The sequence below is a fragment of the Podarcis bocagei genome (assembly GCF_964188305.1).
Source record: "Podarcis bocagei genome assembly, chromosome: 3".
In the NCBI taxonomy this organism is placed as follows: Eukaryota; Metazoa; Chordata; class Lepidosauria; order Squamata; family Lacertidae; genus Podarcis; species Podarcis bocagei.
Window position 1 is genome coordinate 35,298,390 of NC_138127.1, and position 14,940 is coordinate 35,313,329.

The following is a 14,940-nucleotide window of genomic DNA, read 5'->3' on the forward strand; positions in this document are numbered from 1 at the left end:
CATTTCAACCTAGGCATTTATATTTCCTTCCTTAACAACCCTTAAGAAATGGGTCTGCTTGCTGTGGTGAAGGGGATGGTTTTAAGTTGTCTCGCTGTAACCAAATAGACACAGAAGCCAAAGTAATAGCAGAATGTTTAGTTGAGAAAGCAGGGAGGGCAGGCATGAATCCTTATTTAGATAAACAAATGAAATTACTGAGGAAAATCTTGCAAATATATTTACTTAGATATTCATGCTGCATGGAGTAAAGATATAACATATGAGCAAATTAAAAATGGTATAGTCTAGAAATGAATTTTGCCTATTTTGGGTTCCACTCCAAACTCAAAGAGCAGTTATTTATTTGGTTTCTAGTATTTGGAAAACAAAGATCTTGAGCAAATGTTAGTTGGGAAGCAGTAACACAGAATATGGATTACTCTGAATATGCACAGGTGAATGTGGTTTTATTTTATTTTATTTTATTAAGCAAAAGGACCATGATCTGCCAAATTCAGTTCCTGTATCACATCAAATTTTTTCTGCTATGTCATATAAAGTAGATTTATTGCCTTAGCTCATGAGCTTCTAGGCAGGCAAATATGCAATTTGGTTCACACTAGTCTATAAGATGTTGTTCCACAGCATTGCTTCAAGTTTTGTTGTGCATTGTAAAATCTTGGTGGTTTGGAGAGCAGGACTGAGGACAGTTTTATCAACAAGGCTTTCAGAAAGTAGTATAGCCACCAGGGAGCCTACTACAATACGGCAAATGACTAAATTCCCTCCTGTTTGGAGATGCAACTCTGATCCTAAAATTCCTCACTACACAGAGAGTTGTGGGGCTGCATAGAAGGTACATGGTCTCCTGCTACACAGTGAGCCAAGCATCCATATGTTCCCAAAAACCTTTGGAAGTCTGAAAAAGGGAGGGAGGGTAGTGGGTGGCTCACCACATCACCAGCGTCCTTGTTCTGTTACATAACAAAGGCCAACAGGCAGCATAACGGATAGTTAATGCCCCACTTGTCATGTAGAGAGTGCTACTTGCCATGTGGAAAGTGTCAGTATTTTGATTCTCCATCTCTCATCTTCCCCAAGCTCAATCTCCACCCACCCAGACATGTATACAAGCATATATTTGTGTTGCATGATTCCTCAAAAAAAAAAAAAAAATCTTCAGAGTAGTCCTTACAAAATATCTGATATAAATCCCCCCCCCATTTAAAATAAGGACTATTTGTCCACATCTTACCTGAGAATCTTCTGCTACTCTATTCTATTTAATGCAACAAATAATTTTAGTAGTAGGCCCTGGTTTTATTGTATGCGTGGTGCCCGATGATTTTTATGGTTATGGTTGTTTTTTGTTGTTGTTGTTCTCCTCCTGAATGATGCCATGGCCTATGGTTAGTGCAATAAAAAGTTTAATTGGATTGGACTAGTTGTCCATTCCCCCCTTTACAAATTCAGTTTCCCTCAAGGTTGTATAAAACCGTATGAAGTTAGCAAAGTGGACCATGCAACTCTGCATCATATGAAGGTTGCAAGAGTTGTCTAAGTGTTATGATAAGGTTTGTTCCTTCCGTGGAAAGGAAATGCCCCCGCCAGCTGCTAAGGTCCCCCAGTAGGGCAATGTGGTCAGTACAAAAAGCAAGCCTTGAGAAACAACTCCAAAACTACTTCTAATTGCAGAGAGATCTTGGGTTCCTTCGCTGGACTCTGAGCAGAAATGTAATCTCTCTGCATATGTTCATTAAAAGGTGAAGGAAGCTTAACAAATATACTGAAATTGAAGGGAAACATCTATCAGAGAAGGTAGACAAGCTAATCTTCAGTTCTGGTTTTCTTAATGGATCCGTAGGACTCAGCATATTTAGTAGGGGACAGTTACTAAATCCAATTTAAAGAGGGCTCCTAACCATGTTATAGTCCAGGGGTGGGGAACTTTTTTGGCTTGGCCCCACCCCATGGGCCAACTTTGGCAGGTGGGTGGATCAACTCACTTGTCAATCACATGATGTCACTATAACACCACTATGCTAATCAAAATGGGTGGGACGGTTGCACTTCTTGTCCTTCTATCTTTTCAGTTTATTTTATAAACCTATTAAGTGTTTCACAGTTCAGGGAAAGACTATAAACAAATATTTTCAGCAGCTGTCTAAACATCAGGATGTTAATTGTCTGTCTAATTTCAGCTGGCAACTGATTCCAGGGGGCTGGAGCTGCAACACTAAAAGCCTGGCTTGTAGTACTAACCCTGTCAGAGGAGTAGTGTTGTTAAGCAGGTGGTAGAGCAGTAAAACTGATAGCACATTTTCAAAGCTAAGCAGAGTCATCCAGCCCAACCCCCCCTCAGTATGCAATCCCCCATCCAGTTTGAAACCATGCCAGACCATGCTTACCTTTGCAAATGTGCTAGCAGTTTTATTGCTGCAGAACTAGGATGAATTTATCATTACACAGTGGGGTGGTGCTTACAGAGAAAGAGAGTGGTGTATCATCCGCATACAAGTGACACTTTGCTCTAAATCCTTTAATGATCAGTGGCTTCATATAGATATTAAATAGCATCAGAGACAAAATAGTGTCCTGACGCAACCCATAACACAGATGCTAGGGAGCCAAAGATCATTTCCTCAGTGCTGTTCTCTGGAACAGACTCACCATGTAAGACTGGAATCAATATAAAAACAGTGCCCTGGACGCCCACCCTGTAGAGCTAGTTCAAGAGGATACCATGGTCAATGGTATCAAAACATGGAGAGATTGAATAGAAGCAAGGTCTCACTCCCCTCGTCCCTCTCCCAATGAAGGAAATACAAAGGCAACAAACTTGGGCATAGCCAGGGGTTATGTTAGGGGGGGGCAGACTTTGTGTTGGGGAGGCAGAACCTCTGTTAAGTATTTTTATTAATTTACTTGATTTGGGGGGGGGAGCTGCCCCCCTGGCCACCTTGGCTACACCCATGGCAACAAAGGCAATTCAAGCCACTGAAATGGGTCTAGATAATCAGTTTCAACTAGGAAGGATTGCAGCTGCTCCAACGCTCTCAATCTCCTTCCCAAGAAAATGCATATTAGTAACCAGTGAAAACCCAACTATCACATACTAGTGGATTCAAAGCAGAAGGCACCACCCCATCGTATAATGATAAGTTAACACTCTGGACCCATCTAGTCATGCTCTGCCTGCTAGTTTATATCAACCATAAGGAACAGGGATCATGCAGGCATGTGGTCAGGTGCATAGCCACAAGCAGCTTGTCATAGAATCACATAATTGTAAGAGTTGGAAGGGACCACAGGGGTCATCTAGTCCAACCCCAGCACTGCAGGAATCTTTTGTCCAACATGGGGCTCGAGGCCCCCTGCCTATGACCCTGCGATTAAGAGTCTCATTCTCTGCCGACCGAGCTACCAAGAGATTGTTCCCATAAAACTTGGTTAAATGTGGGTTGGCATCTCATGTGGTTTTGCACTAGCTATGGTATCACAGCGCCCAGCAATTTTACCCTAGAATGCTTCCAAAAACTTTACTCCCTCGGGGGCCAGTAACCTCCAAACCACTCTGAAGAACTCCGCTGGACTGCTGGCAGCAGATGCAACACAGGCAACAAACAATGCCTTCACTGTAAGGTGCTGGGAACAATTATATGTGCTCCAACCAATGTTTGGAAAGCTTTGGTGTGATATTCCCACCACTTGCTCTCTAGCAGAGTGGCCTAGGCATCTTTTAAATCACTGAACAAGCATATGAATAGATAAAATTAATCCGAACCCTCCAACGTGTACCAATACTATAATGATGATTTTAAAACTGCAAGAGAGAGGCAATTGTTTAGATTCTTGCTGCCCTCTAGTGGAGTATGTGTAAACATTCAAAAAGATTAAACACATAAAGTATCTTTATCTCAGTAACTCCTGGCCAAAGATTTCCTTTGTTTCTTTTATTACTGACCCCCTGGTACACTTTCTCTTGTTCAGTGGAGGCCTATTCACACTCAAAATTAATGTATAATGCAATACAATGTGTAACATTGTTTAATACGTTTCTGTGAGAGTTTATACTGGCATTATTGTTATCCTATAACTTAGTGCTGTTCATGCAAAGTTCCTTTGGTATAGTTTGTTTCAAAATTATTGCAGTATTTTGGATGCTTTGTTAAAGACATGGGCTTGCTTGGATCATAAGATAAATTGGCTTAAGGAAAGTCACAGAAATGTCCTGTTGCCACTGACGCTTTGAGAACAGGATCAGGTACCTGGTTTGGGAATGCTCATTGGTACTAATAGATGCTAATTGATCTTGCATTGCCATTAGAGGCACAAATCATCTTAGTAACGCAAATCACCTTTTATTAACTGATTGTCCAATTGCCAACTATGGCGATTCCTCAGTGGCAGTAACTTCTGTTAACCTGTTTGGAATATTGTGCTGCTGTATACATGGGATTGCACATAAATTTCAAGTGGTCCAAAACAGTATTATTATAGCAATTTTATAATTAGGGACCGGATGATCTAGACATATGCTATTGGTTTATCATCTGTACTAGTCCTTTGCCCATTTCCAAGCTCAATTCATAGTTCCAATTTTGACCTTAAAAGTTTGAATGGATTGGGACCAGGGAACTGGAAGGATAGTCTTCTCCCAAAGGTAAAGGTAAAGGGACCCCTGACCATTAGGTCCAGTCGTGTCCGACTCTGGGGTTGTGGCGCTCATCTCGCTTTATTGGCCAAGGGAGCCGGCTTACAGCTTCCGGGTCACGTGGCCAGCATGACTAAGCCGCTTCTGGCGAACCAGAGCAGTGCACGGAAACGCTGTTTACCTTCCCGCCGGAGCGGTACCTATTTATCTACTTGCACTTTGACGTGCTTTCAAACTGCTAGGTTGGCAGGAGCAGGGACCCAGCAACGGGAGCTCACCCTGTCGTGGGGATTCAAACCGCCAACCTTCTAAGCTTTGTGGCTTAACCTACGGTGCCACCCACATCCCTCTCTCACATGTACCTATCCCTTTATTTTAGGAAGATCTCCTCTGGGTGCCCCAGCCAAGTGAAGTGTAACAACTGATCACAGGAAAAAGAGGCTTTTCTGTGGTGGCACCTACCTACCCTCTCTAAGCAGGCTCTCTAGAAACTTTATTTTTCCTCCACACCAAGCGAAGACCTTTTTATATCCTCATGCTTTTTAGATACATCTATTATTATTTAATTAAATTTATATGCCTCCCTTATACCCACAGGTTTCAGGGCGGTCCACAAGATACTTTTAATCCATTGCATTTTATATCATCTTTGTGCTTTAGGTGATACTGTTTTAATTTGCTGCTGCTGAAATCTTTGCTGCTTTTGACAATTGCTGACTTTTGTGCTGTTTTAATGTTTCACTCTTGGAAGCTATCCAGAGTATGAGATTGTTGGGTGGCATACAGATGGCAGCACAGAGAGGCAGCAGTGCTCATCTGACCTCCAGTCACTTGGGTTGCTGCTGAATACCAGGATGGAGAGGGGAAGGGGGAGAGGTGAAACAGCGGGCAGGTCAGTGCAGTGCAAACACACCAGTGGAGCCAGTCCAGCATTCCTGCTGGTACATTGATCTTCTCCTTCCTGATGATGCTTACAGATAGTGTAAAGAAATAAACAATTGAAAGACTCAATACTTATAGTATCATTTGCTCCCATGAACCCTTGTTATCTTTCCCTCTCCTTTCCCTCCCCCTCTGCTGCATCTTATCTTCACTGATCCCTTCCTTGTTCCTCTGTCATTTGTCTTTCCCTGCCTAGCTCAGCTAAAATTTAGCTTGAATCTTCTACACTTCTTCCCCTACCCATATTGGTCTGTAAAATAGCATGTAGGAAAGATAAACTTAATGGATCAGTTCATTTTTATAATATGCCTACGGTTCTTTGCTGACCACCATCCATTCCATGATTCATTGTATATTCTGAATTTCATATTATTTGTAGACCGTGAAGTGGTTTTCTTGACAGTATTTTTGAATTGGGACTTCGTAAAGAGTTAGTTACTGCCAGTTCTTCTTTTAATTCATTGTGTCAGTGCCTTGTTTCTGGTGGACTAAGGTAAACACTAAGAGAATTGGCAAATCTCCAATGACAGACATTGCTCTGGTAGATTGGAGATGGCATGTCTTTGAATACCAGTTGCTGGTCCTGTTCATGTCCTGCTTTCAATCCTCGCATAGGTCACTGTGAGGAAAGGATGCTGGAATAGATGGGACTTTGGTTTGATCCAGTAGGGCTATTCATACATTCTTGTGTAAATATACAAGCAAACATGCACCAAATATATGCTCACATATGTCAGCCTCAAACACACTCAGCAGACAGTCTCTGGATATGTAAATGCCTGGCTGTTCACCTGCAACTGTAATGGACAACTGCCTAGCTGTGCAGGTCCAATACACTTTGTTTGTATTGGAAAGGAGCAGGAAAGTGGCACACTTCTTACTAGATTATGAGTAGTTAGAAGAAGCACAGATGTATGAGAGTTGTCGAAATCTCTTTGGTGGCATGAAGCGCAAATTGCACAAGCATGTACAATGACCCATAAATCCTTTTTTTTTCATTTGAGGACACCTTTGAATAATGAAGAAATCATTTCCTTTTTAAAATAAGTCTTAAACATCTTGGGTCACCCGAACAATTGCAGATAAGGCATCCCCCTCCCCCATTTTTTGATGCATAGAGCAAAAAAATGCACCTGTTAAGCCTCTTATAGTTTAAGAAAATATTTATCTTTTGCAGATGCTACAATTGTGGTGGCCTCGATCATCATGCTAAGGAATGTACACTACCTCCACAGCCAAAGAAGTGCCATTACTGTCAGAGTATCATGCACATGGTGGCGAACTGCCCACATAAAACTGTTCTGCAGCAGCCCACTAGTTATCAGGGAAGATACGAAGCAGATCCCCAGCCCTCAGGGGCTTATGGCTACACATCTCCATCCTATTCTCAGGAGGGAAGAGCAGATGTCTTAGAACGCTCAGGCAGGTCACCGCAAGAAGCTGGAGCATCGACTAAATTATCTCCATCGCCCGAAGAACAGAGCCGGAAGGGGCCTTCTGTTCAAAAAAGGAAAACGACTTAGAGCTTTTGTCTTTCATCTCCTTTACCCTCTTGGGACGTCTACCTCATTCAAGCACAAGGAGAATAATTCCACATATCATACAACCAACTTCAACTTTTCACTACTGCTGAGAAAACTGTGGTCATTCTGAAAACAACCAGACCAGTCACTCCAAGCAAACTTCATTTGAACTGAGTTTCCTCTATATTATTCAGCTGCTTCAGACGTCACAAGAAACCATGACTTACTGTGATGAGGATAAGCTGCAGCAAGCCTTAGGATCACACACTTCCCACAATTCCCTGTGACCTCCCTCCCTGTCCAGCACAGCTGCAAGGAGCTGGGAAGCTTCTGGTTTTCTTCTTGATTATTTGCAGCTTGATGTTTTGTCCAAACTGGGGTTAATCTTAACTGGCTTGTTTGAAATGAAACAAATTCAGATTGAGGGTTATGAGCTGCTAATTTCAGTAAACCATAGTTAAGATTAACCGCCATCTGTTTATTTTTATTTGTAATTTAAAATGTTTTTCGACTGCATTTATGGGCGAATGCCCATTCAAAGCCGCTTACAAGCAGAACAAAAGATTATAAATAGTACAAGTTTAAACCACAGGACATACAGCTGAACCTGCAGTTAATCAAACATTAGAATTTCAGCCTTGCCAGAAGGGGAGGTGGGGGTGGGAGAAGCAGGCAACCTGCAGCTCATTTCTGTCCTCATAAACCATCTCTGACTCTGTGCATGTCTTGAATGTATACATGCAACACTCTGTTTCCTTGGATACCCATTGGAAAGCAATAGTCTGAGTAATTTTTGAATAGGCATTCCTGGATTTTTTTCTTTAATGTATCATTGCTATTATGGAAGAAAAAGAAAGGGTGGGGAAGAGATCACAACTGTTATTTCATGGAAGCCCAAAGAATTTTTGCTACTTAAAATTGCCATTGCCATGGCCATGGTACTGAAGATATTAAGACATCCATGTAGGGTTCAGGGTAAGGCTTTTGAAAAATAATAATTTCTTGCTCCTATTATCCAGGATAGCGTTGCTTTTTATAAACTTCTCACCTTGGAAGGGTAATGTCTTGGTTTAAATAACCCTCAGAATTGCTACAAATGTTTAAAGAATAAAGGTATTCCCCTCTCTTTCCCCTCCCCCAAAGACTATGAATGTGTAGTTTTCTGTGCTGGTATCTCAAATATTGTATTAAATTAATATGGTTTAAATGCAGGTGAGGTGACTTTGAGGCAGAATGTATACATTGATATGATTGTTTAGAGTTGTATTGAGATACCACCTTGAATCTTTATTTTGTGCAAATCTTGAGGCGTTATGAAGGCAGCAGTAGCAATTAGCATTTTCTTCTGAGTCCGTTTTTACTGATTACATGCTATATAAGTGAATAGATTTTTACATCTTTTGAAAATTGAACACAGGTAAGATTTCCTTTTTGCGTCTTGATTCTATTTTGAGAGACTGGACTTAGACCACTTGGCCTTTTAATGTTACAAATGTCAAGCTTTAATATTTACAGTGCAATGGGAATTTTGAAGCAGGTTTACTTAGAAGTAAGTTGCATTGAGTTCAGTGGGGCCTACTCCCATGGAAATTGGGCGTAGCAATTCAGCCTTTTTAAAAATTCAAAATTGAATAATACTAAAATTGTAATCTTCATGCACACTAGATTATTAACAGTTTCTGAAGGAGTTGCCAAACTGATTTGATGTTGAAAACTCCAATTTATAGTGAGATTAGAAAGCCAATCAATCAATTGACTGCCTATTATTTGATCATTAACCCCAAAATAATGCCGTGTCCACCATAGATATGTTTCTTCTACTCAGCTGTTGATCATTAGAATATTTCTTCATCCTATTGAACATAAAGTGTTCTTTTTAAATACTTTGCAACCAATCCCCTGTGTTAATATTAATAGACATATAGGCTCTGGAATATTCATTAAGGCTACTCACGGTTAATGACCTTGGATCTGTAGCCAGTGCTTGCAGCTAGCTGGAGTGTGGTTTCTATAAAGCCACATTACTAAATTGTCACACATCATTATGCATAAAGCTCCCATGTGCATTACCAGCATTTTCTTTGAGGTGTTTGCTGCATTTTTTGCCATTCTGAAAGATGCAAGCATGTTGTTGTTGTTTTCTTTTTAAGTTATTTGCCTTCTAGACAGCGGCAGCTGCTGTAGGAACAACCCAATGAAACCTTGGTTGTGTGTAAAATAATTCCCATGAAAATCTTGCCGGAACATTTCCCCTCAACCCATTGCTCACCTACCTGAGAGTAAGCCCATGCAAACTCAGTGGGACTTCCTTGTGATTAGACCTGTGTAGCATTGCACTGTGAAATGCTTTGACCAGAATCTTCCAAGCACCATTTATCTGTTGTTTCACTGACAGCAATATGACTTGTTTTGATAGGCCTCCAGTCAAGTCTGATGTAACTCCATTCGCTGCATCGGAGTTACGCAGAGAAGACATTTGTTGCTTGCTGGAGGACCCAAACCCTGAATTATTCCTCCTGCTGCTGCTGCCGCCGCCACCTCTCTCCCCGCCCCCCACCTCACCGCAGAAAATGTATATGTTTCAGCGACCTCAGTAACAGGCACAAAACCTATGTCCCTTTGCTTGAATTCCATGACAGTGTTTGAGGGGGGCGGGAATCTCAATGGTTTATACTGAAGTTATTGGTGTGCTACGATGAAAAGTTTTTTGTTTGTTTTTTTGACGATACTGAATGTGATTATATGTATAGAGGAGTACTTCCTTGCCTTATGTAAGGATTGTAAACTTATTTAAGTTATGTAGACAAATCAAAGTGGCATTGCATAACCTTTTAGCAGGTATGATAACTGGGTTAAACAGCAACAATGCTAAACTTAGGTCACTTTGAAAATGTAAACCAAAGTTCCTTGACCATTACATATAGTAAGATGGAAATGGTGGATTTGAAAACTGGCCATTCCTCTGTTTATATACTTTAAAATTCCAGACCAGAAATTATTATGAAATGAATAAATTCTAGCAGCCACAGACTGAATTGCTGAGAGCCTATCAAACCTATCTTATTATTAAAAAGTTTACATTTTATTTTTATATATCGGAGGATGGTCATTATTACAAAATAGCCTTCTCAGGACAAAGGACCTTGCTCAGGGAAAATGCCATGTTAATCTTCTTTTATTTTTGTTTTACAGATCACTTGCTTTTACTTGCTTGCTCAAAACAAACCAAAAAGAGACATTTTATAATATATACATGTTATGTGCTGATGATAGTAGCTACCTCTGTTTACATATAAAGGAGTTTCTGATAACTCAAAATATCAACCTTTTGCATTATGCTTTCCCGTTGAAACAGAAGTACAGTGGTATTCCTGTTTTTAAGTGAACGTTTATGACTTGGCATTCACAAGTGCAGCTGACTTTCAGAATTGTGAGCAGAGCAACTCCTCACCATTTCTGAAATTCCAAGCCACATTGTTTGCATAGGGGATAGCAAATTTATTCTGTTTACAAGCAAACAACTACCTCATACTTGCCACAGAAGCAACACCTTTATGCTGTTTAGGACTTAAAGGTGGCTGTTGATCCTATGGTACATACCAGTTGTTGTTTTTGAAATTATTCTGCAATTAATACAGCTTTCACTGCAAAATGTTAGGGCAAATATGTATGTAATTTAAACACGATGTGTCCATTTGAAATGATGTGAGAGTCTCTTTAAAGTTTAGATTTGCTTCTCTGCCTCAAAGGGAAAAGGGGGCTGTTTCACACACAAATGCCACACGTGAAGGTAACCGATTTTCTGGGGAAGAAACAGCATGTGGCAATTAATTGAATATCCCTCGGTTACAATTAAATTACAAACATGTTGTTGTTGGTTTGGGCCAACAATTACTCAAATTATCTGCTTTAAATAAATATAAGCAGCACACACACACACACACACACACACACTTGGGTGTACTCCTAAATGTAAGGAATATTACATTTCCACTCATGCCCCACTTCAGTTGGTGAAGTAATTTGCCACCCAGCTGTGCCACACCAAAAATTCTAGTTGCTTTGAAGCAACTCTTGAAAATATGCACTCCTGGCTTTTAGTATTTTGACTATGGGCAAGCCCAAGTAAGCAGTCAGTACCTGGTCCAGATTTGAATAACCATTTCAGACAAATAGGCCATGTTTTGTCAGACTTGAGAATGAGCCTTGTCCCTGTACTCTCACTTCCCTCTTCCACTTTTATGCTCAGCTTTGAAGAAGATACCATGATTTGTTGAACCAGGAAACTGGTTTAAAGATCAAACCAGGATCAGATCTTTGTTTATAAGCAATGCTTTAACTAGGAGACTGGTTTAAGAAACCACATTAGCCCCATTCAAACATTCTGTTTCATGCAGTTATGGTTGCATAGAGTGGAAGAGCAAGACTGTAGCCACAGCTCCTGTTGTAGCCAGTGTTAGAAACTCAGATATATAATCTAATCACCAACTGGCACCTTAAACCTATGTTAGTCACCACAATGGAATGTCTAGGTGCCTTTCTCCCTGTTTTTGTAATGGAGTTTATTATAATTATCATTATTAATTTAATATCTAGACCAATATCTCAAAAGTGGTTTACAAAATATTAAAACATCAAATAAAACAATCCAGAATAAAACAAAATCAAGCTTCAAGGAAAAAAATCTAGATCCTTCTCTAAGTGATAGTTTGCTTTCCTCAGTTGCCAGCCTAGCATCCAGAGATCTCCACATGGTCACAATTGGACCCACACCAGTCGCAAAACATGCCTGGCCCCTGGCTAATTTCTGACATTGGTTGTAGCCACTGCCAACCCTGTGTAGGTTCTATGCAGTCCTTATTTTCTGGGGTACGCATACCCCTAAACATTTTGTGAATCTTAAGTTTAGCCTCATTAAGGGACAGTATTTCAATATGAGTAAGAAAATGAGAGCATCCCTAAACATTTTTTGAGGGAGAGAAAGCACTGGTTCTATGTATGTATGTAGCTTCCATATGTAGGTTCTACATCTGTTGGTTCCCCTTTTGACTGAGAACCCTGTGCAATCTGGATTTTAAATCCTGAAGTGAAGCTTGCATATTTAGAGTGCACTTCCTTCTTCAGACCTCACCTCTCTGGATGGCAGCACAGGAGCATGGCCAGCAGACAATGACCTGCTCTCCCTCTCATGTTCTTGAGCATTCTTCCCAAATGCACTGACAAACAGGGCTAATATCTTCTTTGAAACTGGTCTCGAGGTGGGAAGGGGCAAGGCTTGTTCTTGGACCATGACTGTTGCATCTGAATCAGGCCAAAATAATGATCTTAAGATTGGTGTCAACATCTTGAAATATTTGTGTGTACACACTAGCAGCAAAATTCAAATGGTCAGTTTTCCATTTGAGTATCATGTTAAGGAAACTATTGGACTCTCATTCTGGATGGTATCCTGAGCTTCTGTTGAAATTCCACTTCGTTAAACAGCATGAACTTTGAACAGCGCCCCTGGGCCAATGTTTCAAGCAACAAGCTTGTCAGATTAGATGAAGTGGGGCTCCCAACCAGCACATGTCTCCCCTGACCCCAGGAATGGAGCCCCTCCTCCCCTCCACAAACATATCATAATTGATCTTTGATAAAGTGATAGATAGACCCGGAGAGCCTCTCCAGACACAATATTGAAGTCAGCAGGGGTTGTGCCACTGAATTGACCCCAAATACTATGTGCACACTTGCATAGCATCTCTTGGAAAGACCATTCTGGAAGGGAAAAGACAACAGGATGATTACTTATGTGCTCTTTGGGCACTAAAATTGGCTCTAAAAATGTGATATTTTGCCAAATAAAGGCTACTCAATTTTTTAAAACTTTCTTTCATTTGTGCTAGTGCTATCCCAAAGTTACTTCTAGTATGTAGTTTTGTGGATGGAGACCTATGAAAGTGTTTATAGACCTTGTGACCTTCTTTGTAAGAAAAATGATAAAGAACATGGGAAGATCTCATTAAGTCTTAAAGCTAATTTAAATTAATTTATCTCTAAGAAATGTTTATCATAAAAATATATGTGTGTGTGTTTTTCTTCCCCATGCGTTATGGTTATAAAAGTAATTTGGGAAAAGGTGTAAGTGTGTGCGGATGCACTAAATTTAATTTTACTAGATGTCTTTAATGAGATTTGATTATTTTGTCTTTGCTCGCTTTTGAAGACTTGTTAAATGTGTCTTTTTTCTGTTTTATATGAACAGCCTGGTTGTGTTACTTCTGTCATCATGACTGGTTAGTAACAAGATGTTGGCACTGGAAACTCTTTATTGTGATCATGGAGCTGTGTGTAGTTCACTGGCTCTGTTAAGCAGTATTTGTTGGGGAAAACAATTTGCAATCCCTTGGCCAAATTCAGCCACCTGGAGGTAGTAGGATCTGTCTCTGCCGCCCCCCAACTGCCAAGCCCAGACACAAACCTGGGGTGTGGAGGAGCAGATACAGTAGCATCAGGGCCTAACAAATGAACATTTTGAGGGTGCCCTAATCCACTTGGTGCCCCTCCAATAAAACTAGTTGCCAACTAGGCTTTCTGACGTTCATTTTGAGGAGACAGCCACTACAATAAACTGCATATTAGAAAGTATTTGGACACTTGCTACAATTGTTGCTAACCTAAAATGGGCAGACTAACTAAGGAAGAACATGATGATGGTTTTGACTACCTCTTGCATTTTACTACTTTTTAACTAACAAACTGGTTTCACAAGTATTACCAGAGTAGCTTGACTCTGTATGTTGCTAATGGTAAACCCATAGCCAGAGACCAAAGTGAACACAGATATCTATGCGTCTTGAATATTGTCTTTTTATCTAGTGCTTTTAAAACTATCCTCTGTAGTATATAGATTACCTTATGGCCCATTTTGATTCATATTTTGTTTACAAGGTATAATTTTTTTAAAAAAAAAAATCACTTGAATCGTTTGAGTCTTTTAAAAGAAAAGACAGGGAGTTGTTGATTTTTTAAAGGCCATTTTTCACATGTTTACTGTCTCTGTCTCATTGGACTGAAGCACTGATTGCCTTTCTACATATCCTGTATTTTATATATTTTTGTTTAATGCCTATTGCCTACTGTTATTATTTCTATCAATCATCGATTTGTGACTGAGGTTTAAAAAGATTACATGATGAAAAATAAAACATATAACGTTGGCATTTACCAATGGTTTCTGAAATTTTGTTATGACGTGCATGAAGGATGGGAAAGAGAGAGTGTGTTTATCTTTTTTTTATATAAAAAAACATTTGCATTAGCTTAAATTCCCTGTGTTTTCTGAACATTTTCTTGATGTAAATTCATCCTCCTTAACGCTCAGTTAACTAGAGGAAAGACAAACCAAGTTTGAGATTGTTAACACTTTAGAAATACTACATGAATGCTTTGGTTTTGAGAATGGTAAGGAAATAGTAACCAAGGGACGTTAAGGGAGGGGGGGGAGTGCTTGGATGAACCACTGTGGCTTCTTATTTTCTTATTACATTTATGTCCCATCTTTTCCTTTGTGGAACTCCAGGTGGTGTACATGGTTCTGTCTCTCCACCCTGTGAGATAGGTTAGGCTGAAGGGCAGTGACTGACCTAAGGTTGCCCGGTTCATGGCTCAGTGGGGATTTGAATGCTGTCTTGCCTCCCATGTCCCATTCCAAAACTGATCACTCATAATGGACAAAGGTTTATGCATGCAGAGGAAAAGGGACATGAAAGGGTTAAGTTAGATGGGCACTGCTGGTTCATTTTGGGTATGTTTTTCCTGCACCTGCAGCTAGTTAAGCATGTGAAAGTGAGTCAG

At 40.2% G+C, this 14,940-nt stretch overlaps 1 protein-coding gene across 4 annotated transcripts in view; it reads left to right on the top strand.

The window, feature by feature from the left end:
* Positions 1 to 14,580, top strand: part of LIN28B (lin-28 homolog B) — a 100,832-nt gene extending 86,252 nt beyond the window's left edge. For all 4 annotated transcript variants that reach the window (XM_081186672.1, XM_081186673.1, XM_081186674.1 and 1 more), the window contains one exon: positions 6,756 to 14,580. In XM_081186672.1, coding sequence (XP_081042798.1) covers positions 6,756 to 7,101 — 346 coding nt within the window. In that variant the 3' untranslated portion in view covers positions 7,102 to 14,580. The remainder of the gene's footprint in view (positions 1 to 6,755) is intronic.
* Positions 14,581 to 14,940: the final 360 nt, after the last annotated feature.